The sequence below is a fragment of the Monodelphis domestica genome, chromosome 4 (genome assembly GCF_027887165.1).
Source record: "Monodelphis domestica isolate mMonDom1 chromosome 4, mMonDom1.pri, whole genome shotgun sequence".
In the NCBI taxonomy this organism is placed as follows: Eukaryota; Metazoa; Chordata; class Mammalia; order Didelphimorphia; family Didelphidae; genus Monodelphis; species Monodelphis domestica.
The window spans coordinates 7,061,151-7,084,631 of NC_077230.1; the positions used below are offsets into that span (position 1 = coordinate 7,061,151).

Sequence of the window (23,481 nt, forward strand, 5' to 3'; positions counted from 1 at the left end):
AACATTTGTCTTAAAAATACAAGCTCTAGCCAAGAAGTGGGCAGAGCTTGGGCGGGCAGACTATTGGGAAGGCCCCTGAGCAGAAGTGTGAAGGCTTTTTACCAACATAGGCAAGAGGCTTTAAGGGGGAAAAAGAGGTAAAAGTCTCGATAGTTATTTATCTGAGAGGAACGAGACCGTCAAGCTGGCACCACACTGTTCGTCTCTGCCTTTCCCTTTTCTCCTGATTTCTTTCTCAGGAAAATGACTTTGGTGTGACGGTTTTCCAAAGTTGCCTTTGTTTCACTTTCATAAAACGTTCTTTTCATTGTTATTAGATTAGAAAAGGACATGCATTGATCATTAATTGATAAGGATTCCCAAAGAACCAAACAGTCAGGTATTTAAACAGATGAACACTTTGTTCTGGTTAATCACCAAATTTGGTGAAGACTGCGATAACTATAACTATGCTTTTAAACACTTTAAAAAGTCACTAAGAGTTGTATTTTTTTTCAAGATTCAGACATTTATACAATTTGAAGATGATCTAAAACAGAGGAATGAATCATCAAAGTAAGCATTTCCGAATGTCTTTGTATTTGTGTACTTATGCATGTTTGGGGAATCGTCTGGTCTTCGAGGTCTTCATAAGCCTTTGCAAACTATAAAGACAAAAAGTGCCGTCGAAAGGAGTTCTTGTTCATTTGTCTACAAGCATGCAACCTTGCAACTATACTGCGGTTTTGCTCATTACACTACGAGGTCCCTCGCCACTGGCAGAATATTTTAAAATTCAATTCAATTGAAAAACACTGTGTCTACCAGTGCCAGACACTCTGCTAATAAACATTGGAGACAAAGATCAAAATAAAATATTCCCTGCTTTCAGGGGAATATCCTTGAGATATTCTACTGAGAGAAAAAAACAAACAAGTATATATATAAATATAGATGTGTGTGTGTGTACTAAGACTAAGCATATATGAAACACATACAAAATAATTATAGGAGGGAATGGAAGAATACCAAGAGCTGGGAAGCTCAGAAATGGTCCCCTCTAGGAATATGGCATCCGAGCGTAATGGATAGAGGGCCAGCCCTGGAATCAGGAAAATACGTCTTCCTGGCTTCAAATCTGGCCTCAGATACTAGCAGTGTGACCCTAGACAAGTCACTTAACCCCATTTGCCTGCGTTTCCTCATTGGTAAAATGAGCCAGAGAAGGCAGTGGCCAGTGTCTTTGCCAAGAAAACCCCAAATAGTGTCATGAGGAATTGGACAGGACTCAAGACTGAAGTGATTGAACAACAAAAGAAAATCTTAGGATGAAGGTAAAGAGGGAGAGCATTCCAGAAATAGGGGACAGACTGGGCAAAGGCATGGAAGTCGAAGAGGGAATGTTGTGTATGGGAAATAGTAAATAAGCCAGTTTGGCTGGAATTGGGGCGTATGAGAAGGAATCATGTTTTAATTATATTAATGAACATACTTTTTTAACCCTCTACCTTCTGTCTCAGTATCATTTCTAAGACAGAAGAGCAGTAAGGGCTAGGCAATCGGGGTTAAGTGATTTCCCCAGGGTTACAAAGCTAGGAAATCTTTGAGGTCAGATTTGAACCCAGGACTTCCAGGCCTAGTTCAGTATCCACTGAGCCACCTGGCTACCCCAGTCTCTTCCTTCTTCCACCCAAACCTGGTCACCTCTTATCTTTTGATGGCTACCTCCATAAGATCTGCCCCCTGGAACCCACTTCCTTTTCTGCCCTGGTATAGTAAACCGTGCAGACTCAGCAACCAACTGGGGAGCTCAAACCAGCGGTTAGTCACATATAGCTGAAAACCGGGAAAAGATATCTATGCGTTCACACACAATCTTTTGGATAAGAATGAGAAGTCTCCAAAGGCCGGCTGAGAGCGTGTCCTCAGGGGAGAGACCCAGAGCCCTCCTGAGTTGGCCTTTATGATGAGAATTAGTGGATGAGCCTCTTTTCCACAGTCAGTCCCTTCGTCCCTTGAAGAGGGATTCTTTGAGTCGGTTGAGGTCCTGTAGATGCTCCTTTGGGAAGGCGACACCATAGTGATTCCATTAGGCTCGGAATGATGCAAAAATCTTCTAAAAAATGTATGACCCGGGCAGCTGGGTAGCTCGGTGGACTGAGAGCCAGGCCTAGAGACGGGAGGTCCTGGGTTCAAATGTGGTCTCGGACACGTCCCAGCTGGGTGACCCTGGGCCAGTCCCTTGACCCCCACGGCCCAGCCCTGACCACTCTTCTGCCTTGGAGCCAATACACAGGATTGACTCCAAGATGGAAGGTGAGGGGTTAAAAAAAATGTATAACCATTTAAAAAATCGTTTTCCCCATGGAAAAAGCAAAATGCCAAATCTCTGTTTCTCACACCATGACGTGCAATTGATTGGGACAAATGAATGGAAAAACATGTATTAACTAGGCATAATGGGCCAGGCACTGCTAAAGTAGGAATCCGAATAGACAATCACTGTGAGAGCCCCGAATGCACAAGTAAGGAGGGTCCTTATCTTGGTTTCGGGAGGTCCAGGGGTGATGAGGGGATGAAGGAAGAGAATGTCAGCGTGGTTTTCCTTGTTTTCCCAAAGAGTGGAGGCAGCTGGCAAGCTGCTGACGGGTTCATTTATCCAAGGCAGCAGAAGCTAGAGTGGGCGTTACAGAGGCAAAAGGATCCACACGGTGCCCCGAGATGGAGCTGGTTCTGTCATGGCGGAGGAGGAGGAAGCTGGGCTTCTTCAATGACTTCAGACTCCTTCCAGAACCAGGCCAAGCTTTGTAGTTCTAGTCTTCCCCTGGTGGTGGTATATTCTTAGGAGGCCTTTAAATCTCCGAGAAACTGAAAATAAATGGGCAATAATTGCAAGATTACATCAAAATATAATTACAAGAAACAAGTTGGCAATCAAGGATGTGGCGGCTAAGAGCAAGCTGCAGCGCAGGAGGAATAAAGAATGTCCTAAGGAAAATGTGAAAGAAAAAAGGGCCCAGTTAGTTACTTGACAGCTGTACCATCTCAGGAAAGCAAGGGAAGCCAAGGAGCGTTCTGTGGCCAAGGAATCAGGAAAAATGGGACAGACTCCCTCCGGATGGGCTGGAGGGAGATCACAGATCCATCTGAATACTTAAGGGAGCTCCAGCTTTGCTAGTGTGACACCCTCCAGGCACTCTCCAGCTTCCCATAAATTCACTGCCTGCCTGGCCTGTAGCAGGCCAGGAAAGCTTCCCTGCTCCCACTGGGCAAACCTATTGTGATGCAGGCATCCTCCTGGGCCCTCCCTGCCTTGCTCCAGCTGAGACCACTTCCTCTTTGGCCTGCCCCCTTCTCTGCTGCGGAAAACCCTGAGACAGCCCCACCTCCAAGGCCAAATACTGATAAACAAGGATAGCCAGGCCCTCCCCCACTGTCCCCCAAGCATTCCTCAATGATTAACTTCCACCCACCCATTTCTATGACTCATCTCCTTGGGAACCTTTCCTCTTATTTCTGGGGAAAACTCAGACTAATCACCTGGAGCCCATTTTCTCCCACCGCCTCTTCCTTTACACCTGAGGGAAGGGTTCCAAGCTATCCCCCTATTTGCACAAATGATTCCCTTCTCACTCATCTTCAGCCTCTGTTGGTTGCTTCCTTCCACCTTCCAACCCTAGCATGGTTTCCCATCCTAAAAATACTGTGTCTGCCTAGCTGTTGTCCTATATCTCTCTTCCATTTGGGATCCATATTCCTTGAGTCATCCATAATTTTTCTCTCCACTTTTTTCCCCATCTCTCTTTCCTTTTTAATGAGCTAAAAGTGCTCCATCCCCTTGCCAAAGATTGCTCTCTTCATTGCCAAATTGAATGGCCTTTTCTGAAACCTAATCTTTCTTATCCTTTCTCTAATATACACTCCCTTCTCCATTCTGATAATATCTACTACCCTTGTATAGCCCTTCATCACCTCACACTGTTTCAGGAACCTGGTTAGTTCCTCTTCCTGTCCATTCTCCACCCAGCTGTCTAAGTAATCTTCCTAGAGGGCAGCTGGGTAGCTCAGTGGATTGAGAGTCTGGCCTAGAGATGGGAGGTCCTAGGTTCAAATGTGGCCTCTGACACTTCCCGGCTGTGTGACCCTGGGCAAGTCACTTGACCCCCATGGCCTAGCCCTTACCACCATTCTGCCTTGGAGCCAATACACAGTATTGACTCCAAGATGGAAGGTAGGGGTTAAAAAAAAAAGTAATCTTCCTAAAACACTAGGCATACCTTATCATCACCACCACTACCCTCCCTCCAGCCAATCAACTCCATGGTTCCCTGTTGCCTCCAAGATCAAATACAAAACCCTGTTTGACTTTTAGAAATGCCATACTATATATGAAAGACCTTTGCTCTTCTGTCAGCCTAGAAAAACCCAGAACCACTAAAACAGATACAAAGAACAAGACTTTAATCAGGACAAGGGAGACAGAGTTCCTAGGGCCACCACCCAGAGCCAGGCTTAGGGTCTCTATCCCTCCTATTCAGGGTGCTTAATGGGTGTCAGATGACTTATTATTCAGTTAGGGGCAAGGCTCAGTCTGGGAGTTCCTCAAAGGCAAGATCCCAAGGGACAAAGGTAAATTTGGAGGTTTCCTAAGACAAAGTTTCCCTCTGTAATTAAATGTAGAAAGGAGACAAAGGGCATAAACACGGACAATTGGCATGGTGGGGGGGGGGTAAAGTGGGGCCCTTCAAGCAACAACATCCAGATACCCAGGAGTTTGTTATTGGAACCTTTATTTAGTTATTTATTTATTACTGGCCAGGGCGTTCTCCTAGTGAGAAGCACCTGAACAGAAGTTGCATGCAGCTTTTATAGGAGTTCGGATAGGCAGAAGAAGGTGGACTCAAACATTTTCATACATACATTTCCTTATTGGGTTTGACAGAAGCAAGCCAGCCTTGTCTGACAGAAGTAGATGTGCTATTAGCCATTACCATAGACTGGGGTCATCTCTTCACATACCATATTAAGCTCAAGTATCTCCTTACATACTATATGCCATATTAAGCTCAAGCCTTTTAAGACTTCCTGATTCCTTCTCCCTAGGACTAACTGTAGATCTTTATCTGCTTCAGGGGGCACTCCCTGTCTTCAGTGACTCCTTGACAAGGCTGGCTCTATGCCTTTGGCAGAATCTTAACAATAAAAACTACCCAGTTTCCCAAAGTCTGTCATGTTTTTCAAGTCTTATGGGTCCAGAGGTAGGTTTCAGTGACCTTTGTTCCTTTGTAGAAAGTTCCTTTGCCATAGACAGGTTCCTGAATAGCTTGATTTCTAGAGGGGGGAAAAATAACATTAGAAATCTATAACCAAATACTCCAATAGGAACTAATTGACTCTTGGGGTATGTGTATCAGTCACAACAGACATTCAGTAATTTTGGCCTGGCTGAAATGTACTGTCAGTTCTTAAAAATTACTTGATACTAGTGCTTAGAAGAGTAATGAAAAATAACTTTCTAATCATGTTTTCTATTATAGACCCAAAACAATATGTAAATGCTTGCATTATTATTTCAATTTCAAATAATTTCGAAGGTAAATTGAAAATTAAAAATTATACTTCTCACTTCCCCTTTTGGAGAATGAGACACAAATTCAACATTCTCCTTTTCCCCTTTTGGAGAATGATATGCTGAGGATGTGAAAACAAGAGCTTTTTAATTCACTTTCATTGCTTATTCAATAATCATAACCATGCTCAAATGGATTAGAAATTTCACTCATGTTAGCCACTATTTTAAAAAATGTATTTCAGATTCCTTTAAATTTTGTGCACTTTCAGGATATGCTTTCTCTATATAGGTATAGATAATACCAAAGTAAAATACCACATCCAATGGATCATAGGTCATTCTTTCCTACTGATAACTAAAATTTTTAGTATTTATCCACTTGATTATTTGAATGGCTTAAATTCTACATACCTTCATCTTTAATTCCTATTCAGCATTAGCCTATCTAGGTAGGACCTTTTACTTTTCATGATTATAGAAAATTTGCCATAGCAAGATTAAAGATGGACATAAATAAGGGCAAAAGGCTACTCTAATTTGGAGTACTAATGCCAGGTATAAGTTGACAATGATGCAAAGCCATGTAATATAATAGTATAAAACTGAAGTTTCTTTCTAAGGAATCCTGCTGAGCACCTTCTCAGCTTTCTCATGATACAGAACTATATCTGCCATGACCAAAAGATAATCCATTGGACTACCTCATCCTCAACCAATTTCTTTTCCATGTGTAAGAATTTAAAATTGGGTTTTTATGCTAATGTGAAAATTCTAAAGTAATATTGTGGTTGCTGATTAAAAAATATTATAGCTCAAGTCAAGTGACTTTTAGTAGCTTTTATTTACAGAGAGGTAGAAAGAGTGAAAGTAGAAAAATGTAAGAAGAGAGTAGAGAAAATGTCTAGCCTATCGCACTAAATGTTGCTCTGGTGTCCTGCTTAGCCCCAGCAGGTCTCGTTAGCCCTCAGCCAGAGGACCTGGTGGTATCTTATACAAAGGTGCCACCAACACAGCGTCCTTCAGGAGAAGGCGACTTCTCCAGAACTAATCTCTCCAGAAGCCAGGAAGGAAAGGCCAGCTACTTAACTCACCCAAGAAACAGTCCTAAACTGAGGTCCAAATCTAATGCCACCTTTAGGAGACAAGTCACCAGCTGAAGCTCTAAGCCAACGATCCAATCCAAAAACTCAAGCCAAAGACCCCTGGACAGGAAGTTCAGGACTTTTTAATAGTCCTTTTCCCACTTCCTGTCCCTTCCTCTGTCCACAGGGGCCAATTACAGTTTCCAAATTGCCTAGCACTGCCCAGGGGGCCAGTGTCTGTGGGATCCACCTCTCATCCTCTGAGGGTATAAGCTCTTATCAAAGGATTCAGGAGTTTCAGACTGATTGAATTAAAAGTGTGGAGCTCTCTAAGTAAGAGACTTGTGGATACTCCTACTTGATGGCTAACAAAGTGTTAAGTAGGGGTTTCTTGATTAATTAACTCAAAATAGGCAAAGAGAATAAAGAATTCCCTTTCACACATGGCTATTCCTTCCAATTACATTCCCATACAATTTAACCTCAAGTGACTGTTCTCTTCAATCATTTTTAGGATTAAATATAACTATATCCTATTGTTAACAATTATATCATAAAAACTATCAGACTTCACAGATGTTCCTAAATTCTCTTGATGTCTATGTAATGAATACATGATAATTTACACTAACTTAGAAAAGCTCTCTGGTCAAATTTGTTATAAGTTTCTAAAATAGCAAATATTATATTAAACCTCATAACAAAATAAACAACTGAGTTCACACTTTCCTAGTCTAGTTTGTTAGGGATAAAACTTATGGTTGGACTGAAGATATTTTTTAGTTGGTCACCAGGATTTAAATTCTAAATCCCAATGAAATACTCTAGTCAGAATGGAATTAATGGAAAATTAATTTACAATAGAGTGAAGATATTAAGGAAGAAGAGAGGAAAAGGAGAGAGATAACAGGCAGGAGTTCAGAGGCCCTGGGGTGGAGGGAGGAGGGGGGATGTGCAGAGGATTAAATCTAGCATGGCTTCCAGCCAGGAAGCCTCCTTCCTCCAAGATGAGGGGCCTCCTTGGAGGCTGGTGCCTCCAGAAAAGCCAAGGAAAAGGGAATAAGCCTTGCACTCACTACTTGACAGTCTAAGGGAAGCAGTTTGAGGTCTCATGCAGGAAAGGTTTAAGATTAGCTTTAAATGAGAAAAGAGTATTTAAATTACAATGGCTGTCCCTTGGGCCTTTTTATTCTACTCTTACCTGAGGCTCCAAGAAAAGATTGCATTTGTATCAGCTGTGCCCCAAAGGACTCTCTTTTATTTTAAGGAAACTTGGGTTGTTCATTTAAAACACTCAGGGTCATTTACCTTTAATCCCAAAGTATTTTCCCAAATATTTCTTGTTCATTTGCAATAAGTCAGGTCTACAGCCTACCAAATTCCAATTAACTTTCTTATGTTCCAGAACACATGCATGTTCATTAGAAAACCTGTATGTTCTTTAGAAAGCATTATGTAATAGCTTAAAAAGTTTGAAATCCCAGCATTCAAATCAAAAGTTAATACCTTGAACAAAAATGTATCTAATTACTGGTATTATTAAAAAATTAACTGCTGTTGATATGCAATATTTTCCACTTTAACTATGTCAAAACCATAAAATATAAAGTTATAAAATCCTGAAACTTTCCTTTGGGGTTCCTGCTGGAGATTCTGATAACCAGATAGCAAATTCTATATTCTTAGCTATCCTACATGTTAGTACAATTTCAATTATTGGCTAACATTTAAATTATAAGCTTTTATGGTTATTATTATAAAAACCTTAATTTAATAAATTACATTAGAAATACAAAACCCAGAACAAATCCAGAACTTCAGTTCTCAAGCTTCTCTTGAGCTTTAAAAAAATGCCATAGCCTTTACAAAAAAAAAAAATCTTATGTTATAGTATTTTATACCATGAAGAACTTTCCTCCATTTTAATTGGTCCAAAACAGTTACCAAAACTTAGATGAATTAGATAACCCAGGTTCCAACATTCCAATTTAGCTTCCATTCAAAGCTTTCACCCAACTATCCAGATTCTTTTGCACTGCTGTATCTGTACCACAGCATACCTTCCCTCTCCTATTTCCCTTAGAGTAAGAATGGGGAGACACCCAGTCACTTTGCTTTCTTCAGTTATGTACAACCAAACACATGCTGGAAGTTGCACAACCAGGCTAAACTGAACCTCATTTTGTCCAGAAAAAATGCTTAGGGTCGGAGTTGGGCAACTTTTGGCACTTATCCAAATACCTATAATCTGAACACCTACAGTTACCTGGTTACAAATGGTGGACCTGCTGGGGCAGTGATTGCCCCTCATTCAACAATCTCCAAGATACATGAGTTCATTGTTTGTCAAGCGTTTTACTCACCTAGCCAATCTGCCACATTGTTCAGCCCGGGATACGGATCTGTCTGGGTATTCCCTAAAGACAAGTTCCTAAGGGACAAAGGTAAATGTGGAGGTTCCATAAAACAAGGTTGCCACTTTCTGCTTTTCCAGCCTTCTTACCCCTTACTAGTCTCCAATGGCACTGGTATCCTTGGGGTTCTTTGCACAAGGTACTTGATCTGTCTCTTGGATTCCCTGGCTTTCTAGAAGTCTCAGCTACTCTCACTCTAGAAGAATCCTTTTCTAAGGTTTTCCTTAGTCTTAGTGCTTCCCCTCTGTTTATCTCCAGTTTATCTCATATATATCTAGTGTACTCTGGTTTGCCTGTTGCCTCCTTAATTAGATTGTGAGCTCCTCAAAAGCAGAGATTGCCTTTTTACCTTCTTTGGAATTTCCCCTTGCTTAGCACAGTGCAAGTGCTTTAAAAATGCTTGTTGACTTGATAGCCAAAAAATATTAAAGCAGTCTTGGGCCACATTAGAAAGCTACTGTTCAAAACAAAGGAAATAATAATCTCATTAGTGATTAAAGGGTAGTTTGTGGAAGAAAAATTAAAATGTTTTCTACTTTGCTTCATTGGAGCAGTTGGCAAAAGTTGCAGAGAACGTTTTCCGTTCCCTACTATATATGAAAATTTAACTTTCAAAAAATGAAAGCTATTCAGAAATGAAATGTGCTACATTAGGAATCAGAAAAATCTCCTGAGAGTCCAGGACACCAAGGAGGGCTTGGATGACTGAGGCTTTTTGCACCTTAGAATCAATACTAAGTGTTGACTCCAAAACAAAGTAGTGATAAAGACTAAACAATTGTGGTTAAGTGACTTACCCAGGGTTACCCCACTATGGAATGCCTGAGGTCATCCTTGAACCCAGGACTTCTAGGCCTGGCTCTCCATTTACCTGTCCCTAGATAACCACTTTTGAGCAGTATTGAGGGAATTCGTATTTCAGGTCAGGTTAAACCAGATGACTGCTCTACCGTCTTCCCACTTAGAGGTATTATACAAACTTTGAACAGGATAAAGCTTCCTGGAGAAATGGAAACGTTCAAATAATCTTCTCATTTAAAGGATCTTTCAGAATTTCTAATGCCCGTGTCCTTGGTTGTAAATCGCAGAAGCAACAACAAAGTAAGCAGATTGAGAGCTTCAGGAAGTGATGGCGGTGGACCCTCCCTGGCTGAGATTTCCCAGAATGAGCTCTTCCTGTATTTATCGGCTTGCAAGTTTCTGGACACCGCACTCTCTTTCCCGCCAGACAAGATGCCCTTATTTCAAATGTAAGTTCCGCGTACTTGCCGGGGGCCAGGTCCGTGCACTGCTCTTTAGGGAAGTCTCTTCTGTCACGGACGCCGCTCGGCATCTACAGCTTGGTTACTAACGGCAGAGGAGACTTCTGGTAGCCCAACTTCCCTTGGACACAGACCCCGAGTCTCAGACAGCTTGCAATGATTCTCCTATTAAATGCAGGAACTAGAACTTCTTTTCTTCACCTCTCTCCCTCCTCCCACAAAAAGAAACCTTCAGATTTCTCCGGAGAAGCGGCCACCGATCCGAGGTCTGTTCCTTTTTCTAGGTATAAATGGGCTTTCGTCCCAGAAGTGGATACAAAGACTTCTGCCTTTCCCTCGGATGGAGAGGAGTATCAGCAAGAGTGTAAACCGCATGTGGTTAGGATCCTGGAGCTTCTCCACCTAAAATATGGGGTAAGCCAAGAATTGCTCTTTACACTGAAGCCTCTTCTGCCGACGCTGTCTAAATTGCAGCATAGAAATGGCAAAGAATAACGGTCTGGGCCAAACCTGACTGGCGCAGTCCAGGGACCTCCTTTAGCACCCCCTTCCCAGGCCTGAACCCCTCCTGAGCCACATGACAGCTGACGAGATGAGGCTCCCTGAACAAGAGAAGGTCAAGAGCCAGCCGAGAGGTGGGCTCCTCGGCTCCGCTGGGAATTCTGAGCTGCAGCGGGGCTGGTGCACCCTCCTCTGACGTGGGGTACAGTCCGAGCTCCTGTGCCAGGGAGGTCACTTAGCTGCCCCGAAGGAAGCCTCCATCTCGTCTTGAAATCCTCACAGATATCACCCGAACAGCGTTAGCTGGAAAAGAATGTAGTTATGTGGATTTGTAGCTGCTCCCCATTCATGTCAGTGTCGAATGGGGATTGGTCTTGGCTCCTCCCAAGGCCAGACTTTTTTTTATCGATGATTAGAGATCCTCAGTCACAAGGTATTTTTTTAAGCCTTCACTTCCGTCTTAGAATCATGACTGTGTTTTGGCTCCAAGGCAGAAGAGGGGTGAGGGCTAGGCAAGGGGGGTTAAGTGACTTGCCCAGGGTCACCCAGCTGGGAAGTGTCTGAGGCCAGATTTGAACTCGGTACCTCTCAACTCTAGTCCTGACTCTCCATCCACTGAGTCACTAGCAGTGCCCCCCCCCCGAAATCTTAAAGCATTTTGTGGATAATGTAGAAAAATGTTTTTGCCGAGTTTCAACTCTAATAGACCTCTGAGGTCCCTTCTAGCCCCGAGTTCGTGATTCTTTCATAGGAACAGGAGATCCACGCGTCCATTGCTAGGCATGTTAATGGACTAGAGAGGGAGCGCTTCTCATCATCTAGACTCAGATTTGAAACCTCATTACTGTCGATACTCCATTTCCATGGAAAGTCCCCCCGAACGTTTCTGTGTGGCCTGGAATCTTGGTACGGAGATCCTGAGAAGCCAATAACTTCCGTGCATTTGTCCGCAGGAGATCACCAGTCCGAACGAGACGGCTTCTCCCCAGCGCGAATTCCCCCTTTTGCACCAGCGGTCCATCTCCAGCATCGTGCAGCTGATGCCGTTCTTCCGGACGCTGAGCTGCGCTTTTAAGGCTCCGAGGCCTTCCCTGGCAGAGTCTTCTATGGCGGATGGCCCGAAGGTCTTGAAACAACTGGAGGAAAGTGTGGAATGTGATTTTCTGGAGAATCTGGACTGTTAGACTGTTCCCTTGATTTGGCGCTATTGTGTTGCCAGAATATGATTTAACGTGGAAGGGTAGGACGGGATTGTCGGTTTAGTTTTATTTATTTCTGATTGGCGTGAAAAATCTCCTTCAATGACTTAAGAAAGGCAGATCAAAGGGCTCCTTTTTTTACTCGGTTTATGCAGTAACGTTGATGTTGCCTCCAGATCCAGAACAATTGTAGCTCGCAGTCTAAATAAAGACGATGCAGATGAAGGCAGGCAGCCTGCTTCTGTGGGTGGTGCGGAAGTGAGGTTGTGTTTTGGTCTCCTCCAAGGGCAGTTCTCTGCAAACTTCGCCTCTCTCGTCCAGATGCTTCTTTTTTCAGACAAACATGATTACCCAAATAGGAGTGATTGGAAGTCCGTACATGCCTTCCCAAAGTGACACTCATAGAAGGTATTTGGGACTCTCTAGCCCCCTCTCCAGCAGAACCGCCTCCGTGCTGTGGCCTGAACTTGTAAACAGACCCATTGGGCCGCCCTGCGGAGAAGCGTTACTGTGGAGGTCTCGGTGTTCCCCAGATCCGTGATCTCATGGCGTGTCTCCCGCCCCCTTCCTTCTGGCAGCCCTTCTATCGTCTAGGCAATGGCAAAGCCTTCGGCCCCTGCTGCCAGCCGGACCACGAGCCTCTGCAAGCTCACGGAGCCGGCCGAGTCCCGGGGAAACCAACCCAGCGCGGCGCGAGTTCTTCCAGAGGGCCGTCTTGGTGCCCTAATGAGGCTGTGAAGCAAAATGAGTGCAGGGAATAGGCTAGTGACTCCTTAACCTGCTGCCCTGATAAGCACACATGCCGCGGAGTCCCTGTCAGTCCATGTAAACGGGAAGATTTGTGTAAACGGGAAGATGTTTGCACATCTTTGGTCATGGAAGTACGTTCGGAGAACACTGAGAATCTCTAATAAAAAACAAAGCTCATGTCCGACTGTGGCTAGCCCTGGGAGGGGGAGTTTCCGCAGATATGTCCCCTTTCCAGTTTGATCACAGGTAGGCAGGCGGGTAAGAAACGCTGCCTGCACGCTCTTCCTGTCCCTAAAGAGCCCATACCCAGCCACGTCTGGGGGCCCACAGAGCCCAGACCAGAAACAGCAGCATGTATTTCCTGAGCCTGAAGGACCCCTTCCTCCCGCTTCCTCATTGGAGTCCTCCAGAGATTACAGTCTATGGGAGAAAGCCACCCCCCCCCCCCCATTGCATCTCTCATTGCCCTCGGAAATCTCCATTTCCCCAGTCCCTCCCCTTTCATTTCCTCATAACCTACAACATTCCATAGAGCTTCTACTGCCCAGAGCATCCTTTGACATTATTTACCCAATTCTTCCTCTTCCATCAGGAGCCTTGGAGCAAGCAGATGGAGGGAAATGGTGGTCTGATGAGTTGCATCAAGCTGTTTGAATCAGTCTTGGACCAATCCCCTCAGACATGGAACTGGGCCACAAGCTGGGGCCACTTGAATGCCCATTTTAGTTATCAGAGGTCAGGCCTGAGAGGACGCTTCCCTCCAGCTGCCCAGGGCGCAAGATGTCCACCTCTGGATGTGCAGCCAATTCCTCTGATGGGTGGCGAAAATCTGGAGGCCCTGAACAATAGGTGGCAAGCCCCCAGAGGCCCTGGGCAATGGGTGGCGAGCCCCCAGAGGCCCTGGGCAATGGGTGGCAAGCCCCTGGACGCCTTGAGCGATGGGTGGAGAGCCCCCGGTGTAATGATTAAAATAGTGGGAGTCATAAACTGAGGCAGATAAAAGAGTAGTTGGCTTAAATTGTGACTGCAGAAAATATGGTTTCAAGACAGTGTCTTGTTTTAAATCAAATATAAGGTGGTCGCCAGGGGAAAATTCCCAAATATTAAATATACCCAAGTCAGCTGGGTTTTATAAAGGTTTTAATTCATACAAATGAGGAAATAATGAAAGAGAGAGAGAAAAAGGAAATAATGAGAAAAAGGGCTAGACCAGCCTAGGCCAGCATGAGCCAGCCTAGGCTGAAAACCCTAAGAGAGAGATCAGTCAGTCTTTTATCCACTCACCACAAGATTTGTCCAAGCAAGATTCTAGTGTTCAGAGAGACACCAGCTGAATCCCTCCAGAGAGAGTTCTTCTGAGACAGTCCCTTCTCTCAGCTTTTCATCTCCTTTTAGAGGGAATTTTCTCCTATGTCAGCTTTTCATCTCCTTTTAGAGGGAATTTTCTCCTATGTCACCTCCTCTAAGTTCTCACATCTACCAACCACAGTAGACATTTTCCAAAGGACTGACCATTCTGAATTCACACCTGAGTAGACTAAACTTTTGAGTAATTCACACCTGGAAAAACCTTTGAGTAAGTTCTCACCTCTTTGCCACTTGCAAGTTTACAAGTTGCCTGACCTTTATAGATACTTAGCACCCTTTTGTATTAGATCTAAAAATAGGCACAGCTTAAGAGCTTTTGCCTTACTATAAGTATGGGTTTAAGTATTTTTCATTGTTCAGCAAGGAGTTTCTTCCCCTAAAGCATGCTTAAGTAGGGATGGAGTAGAGGTCTCACATTCTGATCTAAGTCCCTTCATTGTTTAAAATGGGGAATGGTCTTAACCAAGTGTTCTGAAGTAGGGTCTGAGAATTTTTAAGATTCACACTGGAGGCCCTGGGCGATGGGTGGTGAGTCCCCGGTGGCCCTTGGTGATGGGTGGCAAGCCCCTGGAGGCCCTGAGTGATGGGTGGCAAGCCCCTGGTGGCCCTTGATGATGGGTCCATCAGGCTCTCTGTTATTGGAAATAAAAATGCAGCGCCGTCTCCTGAACACATTGGCTCCACGTTTTCTGCTAGTATCATCTCCAGGGTCAGTCTGTCCCAGGCCATCTTTCCAGTTGCATTCAGCTGGCTCCCAATCCCCTTTACTGCCTCCCTAGTGTTCTATTCCCTAGTACTTCTGTTGGTGTAATATCATTGATCCAATCTACCTTCTTGTGGATAGTCAAACCAAAAGGGGGACTCAAACCCTGCTTCTATTTGATTTCTGGCCTTCCCTTCCTCAGGGATTCTTAGGAAACCCGTCTAGATCTATTCAGGAGTCAAAAGATCAGGAAGGGGTTGGCAGGACTTCCCTTCAGGTTCTTGGCTTTGGAATCTCAGACTTTTCAAATGCCAGACTAAAAGGGATACCCAACTGGGGTATCCCTGCATGTTTCTGCTGTGTGGAGTGGAAATCTAAGGGGCTCTTGAAATAACAAGATGTACCCTTTTAAACCACTATTTAAAATGCGGGACAGGGAAACCCATCTTTCAAATGGAATATATTTTACTGAGAGAGAAAATGTGGATCAATGGCTCACATCGTGGACCCGAGACAATTTCTCTAGATTTAGAGAGAGAGAGATGTGTGGCTATGCCTGAGACAAATGACCCAAGATTTAAAGGGAAAACTCCCCTTCTTTATAAGAAAATTCAATCCTCAATTTAAATGACACATTCAAACCTTCCAGAAGGGAGTATCTTTCAAATGAACATTTTTTAAGAAATGATTAAGAGTCAGAGAAATTTTCATCCAGAAATACTGGACAGGAATGTTAAATTGATTAGCTATACAATGGATACAAAGAGAGTTATTCTCATTCCCTTTCTTCCAGTTCTTTGTCCAGGAGAACTCATTCTGGAATACCTTTATTATACAATGGAACCCTGCAGGATCATTCGTTAATCCATTAGGGAAGGGAGCAATTGGGGCAATGGTCTGCCCAAGGCACAAGCATTACAGTTGCTTGTGATTAGGCTATCGACCATGTATTGAATCCATTACAGCCAAGCATTGCAATCTCCATATCCTGTCCTCACTCCTAAGGCGGCCTCTCTCAGGCCTTTCATTTTAACTCTTTTGACTACTTTGGAATCATCTAAGACTTTCTTATCCAACCCAGAGCTGATGTTTAGATTCAGGTCAGGCCAATCCCCTCTGGTCCTTCTATTACTCTTATCCTAAGTCTTCCCATGGGGTCTCTTCCATATAGATATCTACCCCTGATCCAAAGATTTGGTTAGGTCACTCCCCACATCTTCGATCATTAAAATTATGGGGTTATCTTTTCTGTCTCCACAGGTATAGGTTGACTCCCCTTTGAACATGGTCAGTTTTTCTGTAAAGGGTTTATTCTAAGAGTGTGAAGAATACCCTTGGAATGAGGTGGTTCACCCAACATCACTCCATCCTGGATGGATCCATCCTCAGGGCACACAACTTCTTCTCACTCCCCAGGGCCCGCTGGTTCTCTGAGCTCCCACAGTCTAATACTTGTCCAGCATCTAATAATATTCAGGTTTCTTTGTGATGGCAATCCAAAGTTTACCTGGATACCCTGCTCCACGCCTCTGGTAGGTCAAGGCCTTTGTTCTAGCCTAGTGAAAATGACAAGGGAAAGAGAAGGAGGACTAATCCCACTATCCCCTCCCCCAAAATCATTCCACTTATAGCCTTTCAGTCCCTTACTTAGTCTTAGTTTAAGAGGATCCAAAGTCAGGGCTGCTGTCCATTCCTGGGGTGGGTTCTCTGGTCCCTTAAGCGGGGCATATTGGGTTCAATCTTTTCCCACCCTCCAGACTGCTGTTTTGGCAATCAACAGAACTTGATGTGGTCCTTCCCAGGCAGGCTGGAGTTTGGAGTCCATCCGTGACTTAATTAGGACTCAGTCACCCAGTTGGTGCCTGTAGACTACAAACTCAAGAGGAGGAGTTTGTAAAAATGGAGATTTGAACCCCAGATTTCAATCCCCAGAAATCCTTGGTACTTCCCAGAATTCCCTATAATCTCACCCGAGTCCCCACCTGGGCGAGAACACAAATTGTATATAAACTGGCTGCAACGCCTTCTTCGGCCTCTCTTCCTCACTTGAAACATTGCAACATGTAGAAATTCAGCTGTGAATGGGCTAAATCAGCCCTAGGCACATGGCTTATTATTTTGTATCCTTGATTTCTAATAATCATTAATAAACCTCATAAAATATAATATTTTTATCAGCAGAGACTAAATTTAACTTTTACAGTTCTGGCGACCACGAAGGGATGAGAGAAAAACTCGGTTTTTTTAAAAAAAAGATAGTCTAGGGGGCAGCTGGTGGATTGAGCTCAGTGGATTGAGAGCCAGGCCTAGAGACAGAAGGTCCTGGGTTCAAATGTGGCCTTAGACACTTCCCAGCTGAGTGACCCTGGGCAAGTCACTTGACCCCCATTGCCTAGCCCTTACCACTGTTCTGCCTTGGAGCCAAAACACAGTATTGATTCCAAGACAGAAGGTAAGGATTTAAAAAATTTAAAAAAAAAATGATAGCCTAGATAAATTACTTTTAAGCCTTGTTTCTCCAAGGCTTTCCAGAAATGCCTCTTGATCAGCTCAAGCTGCCTGCAGCCATCCGCTTCAGAATTTTTTGATTCAATATCACTCACCTGGTCCCAGCCCTGCCTGCCTGGCCCAGCCAGGCCTGGCTCCTGCTGCCTGCTTCTGCATTCCTGCGATCAGGACCCAGATAGCTCTCCTGATCCTGACCCACCCGGACTCAGCCCCGCTGATCTCCAGCCTCGAGCCAGATCTCCCCAGGCCTTGCTGGTAGCTATCCCAATTTCTTCAGGATAACAAACCAGCTAGTAAAAATGGGGGTGTTCTTTCTTTAGGCTACAATTAGCCTCCATGTGGACTAGGGGCAGGGGATCAGGGGATCACAGAGGAGGAGAACGAAGAGAAGGAAGAGACTTTTCCAAACATGAACTTACAAGCATGGCTTTAAGAGGATATCTTTTGAGTGCACTCATCCTTTTATTTATCTCCCCAGATGGTTCCTTATCATTGGAAGTACCTGAGGAATCTTTAAATTTACTCCCTGTAATTCTCTCGGAGAGTCAGGAGAGAATTTCAACTCCCTGTAATTCTTAGGCCCAATTTGAGATTCCTAAAACCCACCCTCACTATGGGGGAGCAGCTCAGTGGATTGAGAACCAGGCCCAGAGATGGGAGGCCCTGGTTTCTAATCTGGACTCAGATACTTCCTGGCAGTGTGGCCCTGGGCAGATCATTTAACCCCCTTTGCCTACCCCTTACCAATTTTCTGCCTTCTGACAATAGGCATCTAAATGGATAATTAAAAAAACAACAACAACAAGGAAATTTAAAGAGACTGGAGGTTATATTTTCAAGGCATTTCAGACTCCAATGTTTTATAAAAATCTCTATTGCATTTTGCTGATTGTTTTGTTTATGATTTAATTTTGTTGGTTTTAAGTTCATATATTAATGTGTTCAATACTATTCTGTTACACTGAATCATTTTTATGTACTGGGTTTTAACTACTATTACATTCTGTTGCTTTTCCCCTCTAACTATACTGAAGAAATATTATTGAATAAGCTCATATATAAAAACAGGGTTTTTTTTCCTGTTTTGAATTTGTAAATTGTCACCTAAATGATGGATAGACTTCATAAAAACCTGGTTACAATTATATAACAACCTTTGGAAAATTTAATTTAAATATCTAAAATTGATTTTAAGGGGTCTTTAGACATTATTTTTAGAATTTTTTTTTTATCAATCTCTGGTCATTTTGCCTGCCCCTAACAGGAGGTAAGGTCCATTTTAGTAGCTGAAGTGAAATACAATTTTAATCCCCACCTCCCACATTTATAAAAATGTGAATGAATGGGACATCATAGTCTCATAGCAAGGAGCTGGGAAGTTAATCCCAGGGTATATAGTTAGTACCCCTGGAGCACTCCCAAAAGAGGAACATCACTCATTTATAACTCTTCAGCTTACTTTACCCAACATCAACAGTACAGGGGTTTGGGTTTTTCCTAGATTCCTCTGCCACATTTTTGTAATGATATCTAGATTTCTTGATGATGTTCTAAACCCAAAATAAGCTTTACTTTGTTTAAAAATATGTTTGCCAAGGTTGAAACATTTGCTTCATTTGTAAAAATTGTGTGACAAATATCCATCAGTTCATAGGCTTTTAAAAATGCCATACAACAACTTATGTGAAATATGATAGTGGGTTTGTTTGCTATTGTATTTAATTGGGCTATTGAGAAATTTGGGGATATTGATACCTACATATTTGTACTACTGTTCTTTATAAAAAACAAAACAAAACAAAACAAAGAAAAACCTGTTACCTTATGAAATTCATTTGCTTGTACTCACAGTGGATCATGGCCAAATATGAAGAGGAAATGGATCTCATTTTTGGTGAGAAAACCTTGTATTCTATATTTTCTTAGCTGACACAGTGTGTCAATGATTATAAGCTATATTTTGAATTTTAAAACTCTTTTATTATTACATTTTTCTTGCATGTGCAATATACTATTTCAGTCTTTTATTTTTTCTCTCCTTTTTATATTTGAAGCACATGTTACCAGTATTAACATTTTCTTAAACTTTTTGATTTTGCAGGAATATAAGTTTAAAATATATTTGCTATAATGTCAATGTATGCCCCAAAAGCTTGAGACTATGAAAATGATGCCACTAATTGTTTTTAAAAAATGATGGGACTTTGCTTAATGATTCTGTCTGATTTCAGGACAAGATAATACAAAAAGAGCCATTGCACAGGGCCAAAGAAGCACAAAGCTAAACCTGAATTGTGCCAAGAGAGCACACAGGTCAAAAAAAAAAAAAGAGAAACCAATCCAGGAAGGATCGATGCACTTCTAAACCAATACAAAGGACTTGAACCTAGTATGAAGACTCAAGGTTGCGATGCTTAACATTCTTGTATCCACACTCTGAAAATATTTACAGACAAGTATCTCAAACTTGGCTCCTACCTGGCTCCTATAATCTAATCCCTATTCTGTCTTTCATAATGTGACAGCTTTCTGTAGTCCTGGCTACTGACTGGATAAATGCATCATTGCTTAGATCATTTTAATTGGGCCCTGATTCAAAGACCTGTTATAGATTTATTTTTCCTTTACTTAGAATTTTTACACATAAGACTTTGATAGTCTATATTTTCATCCAGAAATTATCATGCCAAAGGCGACTGCCCCTAACTGGTTTTTTGTCAATGCGTCCAGCATTTATTGGTTTTGTTCTTTTTCCCTCTTATCCTCAAATTATTGTAACCTTTAAGTTGATTATGTTTTCATGATCCATTTGGGGAAACTGGTTTCCCAATAACAAGGGGGAAAGTAAAAATGGAGATTTGAACTCCAGACTTCAATCCCCAGAAGTCCTTGGTACCTCCCAGAATTCCCTATAATCTCACCTGAGTCCCCACCTGGGCGAGAATACAAATTGTATTTAAACTGGCTGCAATGCCTACTTCAGCCTCTCTCTTCCTCAATCTGAAACATTGCAACATGTAGAAATTAAGCTGGGAATGGGCTAAATCAGCCCTAGGCATGTGGCTTATTATTTTGTATCCTTGATTTCTAATAATCGTTCATAAACCTCATAAAATATAATATTTTTGTCCGTAGAGACTAAATTTAACTTTTACAAGTTTGAGTCAACAGACCCAATGTCTGAGGACAGAGCCAGGATATCGTTTTAAGAAAAAGGTTGTTAGATTCCAAAGATGGCAGGTCTCTCCTCCCTCCCAGAAAGGACAGACCCCAAATCATTCCATAAGGAGAGATTCCTGTTTCTCATCTTGAGGAAGTTTTTTTTTTTTCTTAATAAGGCAACGAATAGGCACTTAGTCTAGAGAAGCTTCATTTCTAAAACCAATTTTGAAATCCGCTTCCTCACATTCTCATTCATTCATTCCACTCTAGGAAGGAAGGTGACCGCCAGGAAACATGAAACTCCCAGGAGATGCCTAATCCTCTCATTAATCCTTATAAATCTCATAAGGCAAAATGACTACCTTTGCCCCAGTCATACTGCCATATTTTGGGGAGGGGAGGGATTATTTGTTTTAAAATGATCCTGGAGAGAGCAGCTGGGTGGCTCAGTGGATTGAAAGACAGGAAGTCCTGGGTTCAAATCTGGCCTCAGACACTTCCTAACTGTGTAACCCTGGGCAAGACTCAACCCCCATTGCCTAGCCCTGACCACTCTTCTGCCTTGGAGCCAATACATGGTATTGATTCCAAGAAAGTAAGGGTTTGAAAAAACGTCTTTTAATTAAGAAAAATAAAATCATCCTGTAGGTCCGTGATGCTGTGGTCAAAGCCAAAGCATAAGCTTCCATCAAACCTCCTCAGAAGCTCACCTATGACTAGGATATACTTCTGTCTACCAAAGGGGGCATCTCTTTGAGGTCAATGCGAATGCTCTGGAAGGGTCTGAGACTGGGCTCTCTTCCTCTTTGCACCTGCTTCCTCCAAACCTTCTTGTTGGCTTTTTGGCAGATCTCTCCCAAATTTGCTTGGCCGTGGTATCACATGTGGCCTGGACACGGGGGCAGAACGGCCAGCACTGCCCTCGTGACCTGTTTGTTCACCATTTGCCTCCCATCAGGGAAGACCCGTGTATCTGGAGTATCCAGAATCCCCCTCATTGTTCTAGTTCCCCGCTTTCTCCCTCAAACAGTTTGGGGAGCCCAGGTTCTGTAGGGATGGTGGGAATCGGGACGAAGAGCTCTCTTGTTGGGTTTAAAGAGGCTCCTTTTGCCTTCTCACCTGCTAATCTATTACCCAGAGCCTCAGCAGGACTCCTTTCTGGTGTTCATTCATCTGTACCACAGGTATCTCCCTTGGCAGGTGTAGATGATCTATGTCTACATATGAGATCAGTCAGAGAGAATGAACCCAGGAAAGGCTCCAGAATGAGGAAGGGTTGGGAAAGGCTTCCTGTAGAAAATGAGATTAAAGTTGGCAATTGAAGGAGGCCAAGAAAGCCAGCAGGCTTCCTGGAGGATCATAAAAAAGCATTTCAGGAATAGGAAAACCAGAGCCAGAGCCAGAAAAAACTCCCAAGGCTGAGAGATGGAGTGTCTTGTTTGTGAAACAACAAGGAAGCCAATGACTGGAGTGAAGAGTACATTGAGGGGGTAAAAGGTATAAGAAGACTGAAGTGGCACAGAGAGGTGGCTCAATGGAGAGAGAGCCAGAACAAAATATAAGAGGTCCTGGATTCAAATTTGACCTCAGACACTTCCTAGCTGTACGACCCTGGGCAAGTCACTTAACCCCAAGTGTTTACTGCTCCTCTGCTTTAGAATTAATATTAATTCTAAGACAAAAGGTAAGGGTTTAAAAAAAAAAAGAAGACTGATAGAGGGCCAGTGCGGACTGGCTAGATTATGAAGGTATTTGAATACCAAATAAAATTTTTGTATTTGATCCTGGAGGTAACTGGGAACCAGTGGTTTATTGTGTGGTGAATTAAAATGCCAAGAGGCAGGAGTTCTGGGTATTAAATTAATTTCTTAATTGGCCAGTCAGTACAAATTAATTTGGTGAAGTGATTCTCTTGGTAACCAAAAGACCCCCAAGTTCCTACATGGAGCCATAAGTCCAGTTTGGGAGCTCGTCCCTCCGTTCTCTCCTGGATATCCAGGATATCTAATTGGTGAATAACCAGGGCTCTGTGGTCCTTCACACCTCTCCATCCTTCCCTATCCCTTGGATGATGGTGTTCACTTGTAAACTTGGCCCCACATCCTCCGTCATGTATGCAGGGGGAGAAATCTTGGTCCTGCTTTCAGGGGTGTCCTTTGCTAAGGTTTCTCAGTGGGAAATTGAGGGACTCACTTTGAATAGGTGCAGGTACATCTAGCACAAGGCTATTTGCTGAGTAAGACAGATCTCACCACCTTATCCATAACCTCCCTTTCCTATTTATTCTAAAATAGAAAAACTTCATTGGGTGAGGAATTCCTAAAGCTCCTGGGAATGAGTTGCAGAGATTGAGGGGTGAACCTGAGCCCTTATGTAAAACTCTGAACTAGAAATATTTCCATGTACTAAAAATAAGTCCTCTCCTTTGAATATGGGGATGACACGATCAGACCTGTGAACGTTCTAGGCACTAGGCTAAATTCATTACACATATTCAACTTAACTCTAAACTACTTTTCTTTTTTCTTGTTTTTACTTTTCAAAAATTTTATTTGATTAATTTAGACTATTTTTCCATGGCTACAGGATTCATGCTCTTTCCCTCTCCTCTCTCCATCCCCTCCCGTAGCTGACGTGCAATTCCACTGGGTTTACGTGTGCCATTGATCAGACCTATTTCCATATTGTTGATAATTGCACTAGGGTGATCGTTTAGAGTCTACACTCCCAACCACATCCCCATCGACCCATGTGATCAAGCAGTTGCTAAACTACTTTTCTTAAAGTCTATGTATTCTGGCCAAGCAAGCCAGGGACTTGGGCTCCTCCTCCTCTTCAGAGTTGACTTGACCATTCCATGCCACCAGTGAACCTTGAGCCACTAACCTTCTGGAACTTCTAAGGTCTCCAAAGCTGGGTCGTGCCCACATAATAAACAATGTTCAGGCACCTCCTCAGGAAAGTAAACACAAAGCAGAAAA

The 23,481-nt window shown here is 43.0% G+C and overlaps 1 protein-coding gene and 1 long non-coding RNA gene across 3 annotated transcripts in view; one reads left to right on the forward strand and one right to left on the reverse strand.

Moving 5' to 3' along the window:
- The window catches only part of DOP1B (DOP1 leucine zipper like protein B), a 130,312-nt gene extending 115,515 nt beyond the window's left edge, over window positions 1-14,797 (forward strand). For both annotated transcript variants that reach the window (XM_007493149.3, XM_007493150.3), the window contains exons 34-37: window positions 500-555; window positions 10,136-10,297; window positions 10,594-10,723; window positions 11,764-14,797. In XM_007493149.3, the coding sequence (XP_007493211.2) occupies window positions 500-555; window positions 10,136-10,297; window positions 10,594-10,723; window positions 11,764-11,994 (579 nt within the window). In that variant the 3' untranslated portion in view covers window positions 11,995-14,797. The remainder of the gene's footprint in view (window positions 1-499; window positions 556-10,135; window positions 10,298-10,593; window positions 10,724-11,763) is intronic.
- Window positions 2,368-3,229, reverse strand: LOC103095617 (uncharacterized). Its single transcript, XR_466905.3, has 2 exons — window positions 3,008-3,229; window positions 2,368-2,847 (listed from the first exon to the last, which is right to left on the reverse strand). It is a non-coding gene; the product is annotated as an uncharacterized LOC103095617 (long non-coding RNA).
- Window positions 14,798-23,481: the final 8,684 nt, after the last annotated feature.